This window comes from Syngnathoides biaculeatus, chromosome 3 (genome assembly GCF_019802595.1).
Source record: "Syngnathoides biaculeatus isolate LvHL_M chromosome 3, ASM1980259v1, whole genome shotgun sequence".
Lineage (NCBI taxonomy): Eukaryota > Metazoa > Chordata > Actinopteri > Syngnathiformes > Syngnathidae > Syngnathoides > Syngnathoides biaculeatus.
Window position 1 is genome coordinate 18,065,976 of NC_084642.1, and position 12,915 is coordinate 18,078,890.

The window sequence follows — 12,915 nt, forward strand, 5'->3', positions numbered from 1 at the left end:
TGGTTACGTGTAGTTATGATAACTGATAACTGACTGGTCGATAACTGAGACTGGAAGTGCACTGACTGAAAAATAAGATCTTAAGTCATTTCACGCATGCATGCAAACACTGTCAATGTATAAAATCTGAAAGAAATTTTTCATACCACCCTTCACAACGAAACAAATCTTGTCCCGAATTCACCAACAAGAAATGAGGGAGACACACAAATAGATCGGATAAAATGCCATATTTTATTTCTGCCATTCCTATTGCATCAGACGAACAAGCTGTGGCAAAGGGAGAGCACAAAGTGATGCGTACATTAACGCCGCACTACAAAACAAAACTCAGACTGACAACAACAAGTAGTAAAGGTGCAGCGATAGAAGAAGAATCAAGAACAACAGAGTTTGGCAACCAACAATAACAAGAACAACAAAAAGTCTTAAGTAAAAAAAAAAAAAAAAAAAAAAAAAAAGAGTGCAATCAGAATTTTTAATAGGAAACAGTGCTTTTACTTCATCATGATCTAGATAGAAAAATCAAACGTGGAGGGCTGCTGCACTGCCTTGTCGTCTGCCCCCGTTTTTAGTATGTTTTCAGAAGTGCTGGATATTTGCATGGCCTGCAGCTTTTCAGGGTGCCTGACACACTTTTGGAGTAATTAAACGCCATTGAACAGATGTAATGGATCTTTTTTTTCTTTTCCTGGTATTGTACTTTCGGCGCAGCCTTTCATCAGTCAGACCAAGAAAAAAACCTGGCGGGTGCCCCTGCAGGCTGGCATACGCCATCACACTCATACCTCAGAATTTGAACGTAACCAATGGTTTCCTTCTTTGGTCAGTCTGGGAATTGGAAAAAAAAAAAAAAAAAATCTTACTCTAGTTAAAAAGAAAAATTCCAAAATGTTTGGGATGAATGATCTGACTCCAGGGGACTTGACTCTAAGACCTATGGTCATTCATTACACTCAAAAAAGGATGACAGCATTCAAAATGAGTGTTCAAAAAATTATAACACAAGTATATGCATGTATTTAATTTAATGTCAATTGTGACCTGTAGAGTGCCGTCTAGAAATTTGAGCTGATTGACAGTTGCCTTGAGTTATGCTTGGTTTTCTTAAATCAGCTAGTTTCAAAATCAAAAGCAGGTCTTCCTTGACAATGAAATATATTGCACTATTTGTACATCAGAATTAAAACTCCCTTCCAATAGTCTTACTTTCATCAGTCTGAATATTAAATACCAACAGGATTCTTGCGCTAATACAACAATAACACTAAAAAGTCTGGGATTAACCTCATGGATTCCTTCTTTGGTCTCGTTTGGACCATCGGTGCCAGGTGCATTTGAAACGGTCTCACCAGATTCCTTCTTGGTTCACTCAAGGAATTATAAAAATTAACAGCATTCTCGCTTTTATAAAGAACCGATGAGGGAAAGTTTGAGTTGGTAGATGTGAGTGCTGGGCCAATGACTTGAACTTGTGCACTCATTTAACTTTTGCCTTCATCTTTCCTGCCAGTCTTGGTCAGATGCCATTCAAATCACTACAGTTCCTGCTTGGAATTTGAATTTAAAAAAGGGTTTCGGAAATGCAAAATGAAATGCAACTGAGCTATCTTGGGTCACACGGAATGAAAGTGGGATGTTGCCTATGTTAGCAAGAAATAAAATTGATAAAAAGGTTGAAAATGGTGAGGCAATAGCAGTGGTTTTCAAACTGGAGAGATGGTTTCAGCACCCTTCCCCCTTACAAATTTCAGTGCTACCACCCACCCCCACCACACCGCACCTCCGTCTGAGAAAATTTCAAGTGGGGGGGCACAGATAAAGTCAATCTCCAAAAGGGGGGAGCGCCCCCAAAAATATGAAAACCACTGGCCAAGACAGTTGACAAGAATTCGTGCAGCTTTGAACATTAATTAATTACCCTTAGCTAACTTGGCTTTCTTGGGTCAGACAGAATAAATAATGAACAGGGTTCTTGCTGTAATGGCGGACATCTGGCTCAAATATGGAGCAAATTGTAGGGACCAGAGCATCAACTGAAACACTATTTTGGAAACTGAATTTTCTTGGGTCAGCTACCATTCAGTTTTCCTTGAAAATGGAACCTAATGCAGGGTTTGTGGAAATCTTCGCTCAGGAAAAAATGGCCTCACTTGAGAACCATGAGAGTATTTTTAAACACTGAATTATCATGAATACTGATAACACCCTCTAAATAAAGTTGGGTTACATGATATGAAGTGATACAATGACATGATAATTAGTTACACACTGAAACGCTGATACCACAGACTGTTTGTGTGGTTACACTAGTAGCTTTATGCTAAGCTTGCGTTGTCACTAAAGCGCTAGGATGCGTTTATATTGAGTGGACAGGGGGTTTGAGCTGTGCGGAGATGGAGATGAAGCAATGAATAATTCCTTCCGGTCGGGATCACGGCGGATTTGTCGTCGGCGGTGCCTCCCTTCCCTCAGCTGCAGTCGGGGTCATTCGGAAAAGCTGGTGTTTTAATTATTTCCCATTTTCCTGCACGTTGTCCACGTGGCCTTGATGATTCCTTCACATTCTGTTTAATGGGGAGATACCAGAAAATTGCATCCTGTTAACTGTCAGGACTTCTGGGAACTCAATACACCATTTGGACAGCAAAGCCGTGAAAGTTCTGGTTTGGAAAAAATGGAATTCTACAAAAATAAAAAAATAGATCTGCAAAAAATGTATCTTACAATTAATAAAAACAATAATAATGATGATTATTATAATTATAATAATAACGATGATCATTATGATACAGTGAAGAAAATAAGTATTTGAACACCCTGCTATATGGCAAGATCTCCCACTGAGAAATCATGTAGGGGTCTGGCATTATCATCATAGGTGCAAGTCCACTGTGAGAGAGATAATCTAAAAAGAAACATCCAGAAATCACAATGTATGATTTTTTAAAACGATTTATTTGCGTGATACAGCTGGAAATAAGTATTTGAACACCTGAGAAAACTAATCTTAATATTTGGTACAGTAGCCTTTGTTTGCAATTACAGAGCGCAAACATTTCCTGTAGTTGTTCACCAGGTTTGCACACACTGCAGGAGGGATTTTGGCCCACTCCTCCACACAGATCTTCTCTAGATCAGACTGGCTAGGCCACGCCAGAACCATGGATATGCCTCTTACGGATCCACTCCTTGGTTTTCCTGGCTGTGTGCTTCGGGTCATTGTCATGTTGAAAGACCCAGCCACGACCCATCTTCAATGCTTTGACTGAGGGAAAGAGGTTGTTCCCCAAAATCTCACAATACATGGCCGCGGTCATGCTATCCTTAATACAGTGCAGTCGTCCTGTCCCATGTGCAAAAAAACACCCCCAAAGCATGACGCTACTACCTCATGCTTCACAGTAGGGATGGTGTTCTTGGGATGCAACTCATCATTTGTCTTCCTCCAAACACGGTTAGTGGAATTATGACCAAAAAGTTCCATTTTGGTCTCATCGGACTACAAAACTTTCTCCCAAGACTCCTTTGTATCATCTAAATGGTTATTGGCAAACTTAAGACGGGCCTTGACATGTGCTGGTTTAAGCAGGGGAACCTTCCGTGTCATGCATGATTTCAAACCACGACGTCTTAGTGTATTACGAAGAGTAACCTTGGAAACGGTGGTCCCAGTTCTTTTCAGGTCATTGACCAAGTCCCTTTGTGTAGTCCTGATTCCTCACCTTTCTAAGGATCACCGAGACACCACGAGGTGATATCTTGCATGGGGCTCCACTCCGATTGAGATTGACCGTCAGGTTTAGCTTCTTCCATATTCTAATGATTGCTCCAACAGTGGACCTTTTTTCACCAAGCTGCTTGGCAATTTTTCGGGAGCCCTTTCCAGCAGTCTGGAGTTGTACAATTTTGTCTCTGGTGTCTTTGGACATGTTACAAGTTTGAGTCTTACTGACTGTATGAGGTGGACCGGTGTCTTTATGCAGCTAACGACCTCACACAGGTTCATCTGATTCAGGATAGTACACGGAGTGGAGGTGGACTTTTAAAGGCGGACTAACTGGTCTTTGCTTACTTGCAGCTGTATTACGCAAATAAATCGTTTAAAAAAATCATACATTGTGATTTCTGGATTTTTCTTTTTAGATTATCTCTCTCACAGTGAACATGCACCTACGATGAAAATTTCAGACCCCTCCATGATTTCTAAGTGGGAGAACGTGCAATATAGCAGGGTGTTCAAATACTCATTTTCTTGACTGTATGTATATTAGAGTACATTATTATATTATGCATCCATACATACATTTTCTTAACCGCTTATCTTCACTAGGGTTCTGGGCATGCTTGTGCACATTCCAGCTATCTTAAGTCAGGAGGTGGGGTACATACACCCTGAACTGGTCACCAGCCAATTGCAGGGCCCATGTACACAGACAACACTCCCACTCACAATCACACCGAGGGACAATTTTGAGTCTTCAGTCAACCTACCACTCGTTTTAGGGATCTGGGAGGAATACCAGGGTACCCAGAGAAAAGCCACACAAGAAAGGGGAGAAGATGGGATTTGAACCCGGGTCCTCAGAACTGTGAGGCAGATGTGCTAACTAGGTGTCCACCATGCCTATAATAATAATAATAATAATGATGATAATATAAAGAATACATCCTTTACACAGCCGTTATTTGCTGTGGAGGAAAAACATTCAAACTGAGGGTGACCCCAAACTTGGAAGAAATTGTTTGACATTGGAGGTTCCACTGTAGGGTACATGAACAAAGGTATTGGGACACCTAGCCATTACATCTATGGGAACGAAAATACGAGAAAATATGAAGTCTGTAGGGGAAAAAAAGGCCCATAAATATATTTTTAAAACTGGGAGTAGTCGATACAGTACATACTCATCTGCAAACAATTTTGGCATTTAAGGATTCTTTTGTTTGTTTGGAACAAAACAATTGCAAACTGGCCATTGAAAAATCAATGTGAAATAGCAAAGAGTGCTTCATTTAAAAGGCGATTTGAAATGTCACCTCCACAGCAGCGACTCCACTCTGTTGATGATGTCAGCCAGATCAAAGGGCAGCGGCATGCCGGCGTCGTTCACGCCCCAGAACGGACGGTCCACCGGGGCCTCCTCGGGGGGCAACGTCTGGGCCAGGCTGGAGTGGCACCTGAGGCGACAGGACACAGGAAACAAACACACATGTCAACTCCCTCCCGTTAAAAAACGGCAACTGCTTACCGTTAATATTGTCCTACTTATTGAGAGTGTAACATCCTGGTAGAATACACAGAAGCCATGTACAGTGGGTATGGAAGGTATTCAGACCCCTGAAATTTGTCACTCTTTCTTATATCACAGCCATTTTTAAAAATCATGTAATTTCATTTCTTTCCTGATTAATGTAGACACAGCAGCCCGTACTGACAGGAAAAAAATGGAATTGTTTAAATGTTTGCGGATTTCTTAAAAAACAAAAACAGAAAAATCACACAGCCATATTCAGACCCTTCCGTATCCCATATATTTACACTTGGGTGCTGACCATTTGTTCTAATCATTCATGAAATGGTTCTACATCTTAATTGAAGTCCAGCTGTGTTGTTTTCTATACTGATTGGACTTGATTAGGAAAGCCACACCCTTGTCTAAAGAAAAACTTCGCAGCTCAAAGTGCGTGGCAGAGCAAATAAGAACCATGAAGTCAAAGGAACTGAATTATGGCAAGGCACAGATCTGGCCAAGGTTACAAAAAATGTCTGTTGCACTGATGGTTCCAGTTGCCTCTGTAATAATTAAGTCAAAGACATTTGGGACGACCAGAACCCATCCTATAGCTGGCCGTCCTACAAAAATGAACAATCGTGGAAGTAGAGTGTTGGTGACAGAGGTGAAGAAGAATCGAAAGATCCCTGTGACTGGGGTCCAGAGATGCAGTTGAGAGATGGGAGAAAGTTCGAGGAAGTCATCCATCACTGCTGACCTCTGCCAGTCAGGGCTTTATGGCAGAGAAGTCCCTTGGAATCCACTCCTCAGTGCAACACACATGAAAGCCCGCATGGAGTTTGCTAAACAAAAAACACATGAAAGACTCCAAAATGGTGAGAAGTAAAGATTCTCAGGTCTTATGAGACGAAGACAGAAGTTTTTGGCCTTAATTTCAAAGCAGTTTGTGTGGAGAAACCCGTGAACTGCTCATCACTTGTCCATTATAGCCAGGACAGTGAAACATGGTGATGACGTCATCATGCTCTTGCAGTTAGCTGAGGAATCAATCCAATTTCTTTATAATAGGAATGAATGGAACCATAAGGGAATAAAGGGAAATTATGTATGCAGTATTCATTGTTAGTATATTTTTTTCAACTGTCTATGGTACATTTGTGTGTACAATTTCCATTTTTCTTCCATTGAATAAATACTAAGAATAGCAACAACAATGTATTTTTTCGTTTCACTGTATTTCAAGGCTTTGTCACCACTGTTCCAACGGCGAGTCAGCAAAGTGTCTCTCGTGTAATAACACAGCAGGCTGTGACGTGAACGCCATGGAAACACAGCCCATGATGGATAATGGCGGGTTAAGTGTAAATGTGACAGCGTTTGACGGCCCCGGCGGACCTGGGTCACATCTTTTGTCAGAGCTGTGTAAATATTTACTGTGCTGCACGCGGGTTGTCATTGTAAATCTGCTCCCTTCGACTCCCCGACCCCTCATCCCTGCCGCCTCTTGGCAGATGAGATGGACCTTTAACCCTAGGACGCAAGAGGGAGAAAAGCAGGGTGGCATGTCTGTGTTGGCTGTGTTAGTTATTTTACAACTGAACACAATCCGCTCAGAATGCAGGAATTTCGAAACACTTTTCCCCATTGGAAATGATCTGTCCCAGGGGTTAAACTGTCGCCATCATGGAACCTTTATACTGATTGTGCAGGCCATGTGGTGAGAACACGAGCGCTTGCAAATGTGCCGAGACATTTTTGCTGCCATCTATGAGGATGATGAAAATGAACCGAGGGTGGATATTTCAGCAGGACAATGACCCCAAAACATAGGGGTCATTGTCATGGTTTAAAGGAAAAAAAAAAAAATAAAATCAAGCTGGTAGAACAACCCAGCCATCCAAAGGAGTTGAAAGGAGTTGAATCAAATACATATAAAAAAATCTATGGAAAAACTGAAATTCAAGGTCAATAAAAGAAGCCCATTGAATCGTCAAGATTTAAAGAGTGCTTGTGTGGCGGAATCTGCCAAATTCACACTAGAGCAATGCACGCGACTAATTTCTCCATACAAGACGCGTCTTGAAGCTGTCATCAAAAATACAGTCTTTTGGACAAAGAATTAAATAAAAACCAGTTGGTGTGTTCAATACATTTTCCTTCTGTCTGTCTGATCCGGTTTGTTCTACTTTCTTTGTACATAAAGATCATTTGGATTGTTCCCGATATCTGGTAGAATGTCAACAGCACCTTTGGAAACAAATATTTAATGAGAAAATGTTGATACTTATTTAAGATGATGTACTGTATATCTATATTTTCTTCCAGGCACATTTACACACACGCACAGATGTACACTGGGTGATAACGGGAGACAGAAGACACCAGAGGGAGGGGTTCTTGGTGCTCAGTTATGGATGAGGTGAAGAGATGTTAAGTTGCCACAATTTGCGGTTATATATTTTAACGGGAGCCACTTAATGTTCCGCTGGCTCTCGGCCTAAGTGCTGCTTTTTTGGTGCGGTTAGGGCGGGAATGGCATTAACATCGCGCCGCTCCAATATATCTTGGGCGCCCTGGATCGGGGCCTGATAATAGCATCTGTTAACACGCGCTAAGTACCATTATGTAGCACATCACTTCATAAATAATACGATTAGGCGACCTTGGGGCTTTGCAACGAGCCGTGTGTTTAAATGTTCTCATCATTTATTTAGGGCGCGAATTAAAGGAAGCGCCACTTCAGAAAAGAGGAGGAGGACCACGATGAGGAGCGGGGGGACATGGCTGGCGTTCGCATTCAGTGTGAAGTGAAAAGTGACCCAGAGGGTGCAGGTGGTGTTCTGCTGATATCAGTGTGAAGTCACCATTGGGCCATGGGGGGAACCATCCATCCACTATTGAGTTGGCCTGGTTCAGAATTCTGCTCAAATCTTGACTCTCTATATAAAAAAAGTAAGATAAAACTAATCACAGTATACTGTAGAGGTATTTTGACTTATGAGTGCCCTAACTTAAAATTTGTTGGGAGTTACATTTGTTTAAAAAAAAAAAAAAAAGGAGAGCAACAGTAGGCAAACCATTTAAGCCACTTATTGAATGGTACAAAGTTTCAAACAAACAAAAACAAAATGGTAACACTTGCAACCAGCTACTGTAAGCCAAAATACAGACCACCAATGACGTAGAATAAAAACCAGACTGCGCACTCTGCAACCAACATTGGTTCCGCCACGGTCAACGGGCTTTGACTTTCGGTCAGGGCAAAAAGCAAGGTAAACAATACACCCATTGTTATGGAAAATGATGCGATAAATCCATATACTTGGGATGTTTCGGATTCCGAGAAACATGAATATAATCTAAACATTTGAGGCATGCCCAGGAAGGTTTAAAAGATACATTGATACATAGATATATAACATGAGGTACAGACTTTCATAATATTTTAATGATATATTTTCCACATTCACAATTATAATAATTAATTATGAATGTTACACTGAAACAAACTTACCGGTGAAAAGTTACTTCTTTGAGACCGCCTGCACGGTTTTGACACCGAACAGCGCAACAAGAAGGAATCATATTGACACCAAAAAAGCGAAACCTAACGCATTCCAATATTATGTTTCATAATGTACAATTGTAAAGATATCAAAGGATCTCAAATTTCAAGTGAAATAATACCCAATGCAACGTTTTGCCCGGACCAGAAGTTGAAGCAGAATTACCACGTGAAAGGTGTGCGCAGTCTAGTTTTTATTCTATGTCATTGCAAACGACGCACACAACGACTAACCAGTTTGTGGTGGAATGTGGCTGGTTAGGCCACGCCTATCTCATAGCCAGGGCCACGCCCCCTTAAAGTGATATATATATATATATATATATATATATATATATACACAGCACTGCAAATCTTGCAACTTGACTTGTCCCAATAATTCCAACTAAAAACAGTTTACATTCTCTGTAATTAGTTTATAGATACAGAAGTGTAGAGACAAATAATAAAAAAAACCATGAAAAAATTGTGTGCACCTCGAACAAGTTGTTAAAGAAATGTGCAGCATGCTCCTGATGGTGAGTCAAGAGAGAGCGAAAGACTGCAGACTTTGTAGCATAAATTTGATCATTTATAAACTATCAATGTTATTGCTTTCAACGTGAATCCTCTTCTGTTGAGCTTTTTCATTTCCTACGTTATGGTTATAATCACACCTGCTCCCCGGTAACCTTCAGCGGTGGCATTCAAACACAGACAAGCCAAAGAAAAAAAGGACGTTAGGTCAATAAAGTGGTGATGGAAGATGCTTGGTGGAAAATTTAGTTAGCAAATATGCCTCACAAGAGAGTGGTTCTGGTTCAAATCTGGGCTGAGGCATTCCTGTGTGGAGCTTTCACGTTCTCATCACGTTTGCGTAGGTTTTCTCCTGGTATTCTGGCATTCTTCAATATTTAAAAAAAAATCTCTCTCATCAGGTGCAGTGAAGACCAAATGGCCAACGGCCGGGACTTTGATTCTGGTTATGTGCCTTGCGATTGGCCAGCGATCAGACCAGGGTTTGCCTTGCCTCTCGACCACAGTCAACGAGGATGGGCTTTAGCCCACCCACGGACCGAGTGAGGACACATCTATGCTAAATGGATGGATGGATGGACTGATGATGAGCAGGCATAACGTGTGTAATCCGTCACACGTATCCAGTCATTCTATTTTTGTTTGCCTGTTTCTTAAATAGGACCCGAACAAAAAGTCGATACCATCGCCTTTAAGGTCTCTGGGGAGATGGTGTGCACAAACACTTGAAACAGCTTCGCCTGTGGCAAGTCAGTGTGCCTTAACGCTAAAGCCAAAGACAAAAAGAGGTGTAGTAGAAGTGGTGGTTCCTTAGGAGTCCACTCTGTTCCAATGGATTAACCCCAGACAGATATGGACTGAACTATCCAATCTGGACCTGAGTCAAGAGAGATTGGCAATACAATCAGTCATTTCAATTTGCTTCAAATCCCTCTAGCCTGGCCAGGCTCGCGTTCAAATGGTATGCTAATGTAAAAGGTATATGGGTTACTATCGTCTCTTTCCACAAAGGCATCACCCCACCCCAACTGCACTTGAAGTGCGTCACAGACTTCGCAATAGGGTCTGGCGTACCCCCAACCTCTTTGCGCTCAAACTAACCACTTTAGCTAAAGTGAGTGTTAATTATGGACAGGCAAAGCAGTCAATAAAAGGTTAATGCAAAAGTCAAAGGATAAATTCCTTCAACGATTGCATCATTCCACCATCTCCACGACCATGGGCTACCTTGCAGGTCTCCTAATCAATACGTCTTACTGTAATGCGCTCCTCATCGATTTTCACCCCTCCTCTGTCCTGGCTTCTATTATGCGCTTAAACAAGATAGATACTGAAAAAGAGGGAGAAAGAAGTAAATAAAATCATTAACCTCAGTTTGGCTTTGTTACATTATGTTTGGTCTTTTCCTCAAGGGTTGCAAAGAAAGCGCAGAGTGGTGCGCTGTCACCACCGCCAGACCTAATCTCCAGTTGCCGCGTAATCGTGTAGCAGCCTACTCAAGAGGAGGGGAGCAGCCAGACATTAAATGGCCCTTGCCTCTTAACAGGATGGAAATCCAACTAATAGACAACATCAGTGCTACAAACCAGCATAATTACACTGATAGATGTAGAATTTTGTCAGGTCAAGTGAAAAAGAATACATGTTGCAGCAGACGGGAGACAACACTTATTACATTATGACTCCACAAGCTCCTTTGTAGCCTCGCAGGACCAGGACTCTCTGAGCAAAGACAGAGGTCTATTGACGGAGAACTTTTTGAAAGGTGTGCCGGGAGAATTGTTTGCAGTCGCCAGAGTACAATTTTTTTATTGGAGATACTGCACGAGAGGTGAATTGCAATCGCATTAACATTTTCTTGGTTGTTCAACGACAGATTGAGGAAAGTTGTTAGCACACCTGCTCCATAGTCAGGAGAACTAGAGTCAAATCATCTATATGTCCATCTCCAGCTACTGAGGTTTCTTCGCAAATGTCCATATGAATGAATGTGTGAATGGTTCTTTCTCCTTATGTGTCTGCCAATTAACTCTTGACCAGTCAGTGTGTACACTCTTTTTTACCAAAAGTCAGCTGGGATAGATTCCGATTCCAGCAACCATAATGAGGATGAGTGGTATCCATCCTTTGTTTACCATTATTCCTCTTTCAGGTTAAGGGCGTTTTGGAGCTTTTCCCAGATGACTTGGGGACAAGTGGCTGGGTACATGCTTTTTGGGGGGATTTATGGAGAAACTGGAATATTGGGGAGAATCCACACCAGCTTGGGGGAGACTGTTCAACCTCCACACAGAAAAGTGAGGTTTCCTGCTATCAGATGATTTTGGGCTTAGTCCCTCTTGGTGGTCCTTTGTCAACCCCGTTGGTCTTCAACAACCATGTAGTTCAGTCTTGTCTGAAAATCGCCTGAATTAGACTATAAAATGTCATAGACACTCCACGCAAGTTGAATCGATGGCCTCTGGACTTGGTTCAAGAAGTGTTTTGGAGTCATGTTGAAATGTCTCACCAGTTTTCTTCAAACTGAAGTTTTGGGGATTACCATTTCATGGGATCGGATGTCTGACAATTGTGTCGTTCTCATGCAATCCCGTATTAATAAGAAGAATAATTAACATTAACAACCAGATCTATATTTGTACTATCCCAGTCAATTTATCGAGTGGACATTGACAAAGGACCAAGTGCAGAAAATCATTTACTTTCTGACTCATTTGCATTCGAGTACATTAGATGACATGTTGTCTTTTGCTACAACTGGCAAATTGCTCTGTGCAGGTGTGAGCATTTACGGGCTTGGCAACAACCTGTCCCCCAATTGCTCAGAGTGCAATCAGACAAGTTCAGAAAAAGCAGGCATGTTTCTCGTAAATCAAACGGACCCTGAAGGTATGGTGCGCAATGTGAGCTTAAGGAGACAAAGAGTAAATTACCCACGCGTATTTTTTGTAACAGTTGTAAATGTCGAGACTCGAGCGAAACATGTGTTTGTCATGGAATAGGAGGCGGGCAGATAGACAGCTAGGATTAAGATGTGCGCAAATCTTTCATCGTCACAGCGCAATATTAGTGATGTCAAGCAAAGGGCATCCATACAGTCAGATGTTGAGAACCAGGCTTCATCTGTGAGGTGAAACTTCAGCTACGTGTCATCAACATTTATCTACTCATTCATCTTTCAACCCTCCATTTATTCATCATCCACAGTCTATTTATTCGCAGCCAGCGAGCACCTTTACCGGGCCACATCTTAAACATTTACTCAGCATCAATCACATACATTAAGTACCATTGTGTCTGCGGACTCCTGCTGATTGGACAATTTTTATGAGCGTTTGAGGTGGGTACTTGTGCAGGTGAAGGGAAAAGAAAAAAAAGAGGAAGGAGGGAGGGTATCCATGTAATGCATGACATATGTTCCTTTCTTTTTTGATTCCCTCTAAAGAGCCTGGCCTAATAAAACTAACATCTGATGCATTGCTTTGCCTTTAATCAGTACTTGTGAACACTACGTAGAAATGCGACGGCATGTCTGAGACGGCGTGACCACTCATGCTGCTTGCTGCTGAGGCACGTGGGCACCTCAGAGGTTGGTGC

At 41.7% G+C, this 12,915-nt stretch overlaps 1 protein-coding gene across 2 annotated transcripts in view; it reads right to left on the minus strand.

Moving 5' to 3' along the window:
• Positions 1 to 215: 215 nt before the first annotated feature.
• Positions 216 to 12,915, minus strand: part of fto (FTO alpha-ketoglutarate dependent dioxygenase) — a 201,923-nt gene continuing 189,223 nt past the window's right edge. For both annotated transcript variants that reach the window (XM_061814648.1, XM_061814646.1), the window contains 2 exons: positions 5,041 to 5,181; positions 216 to 2,567 (listed from right to left, as the gene is read on the minus strand). In XM_061814648.1, the coding sequence (XP_061670632.1) occupies positions 5,083 to 5,181 (99 nt within the window). In that variant the 3' untranslated portion in view covers positions 216 to 2,567; positions 5,041 to 5,082. The remainder of the gene's footprint in view (positions 2,568 to 5,040; positions 5,182 to 12,915) is intronic.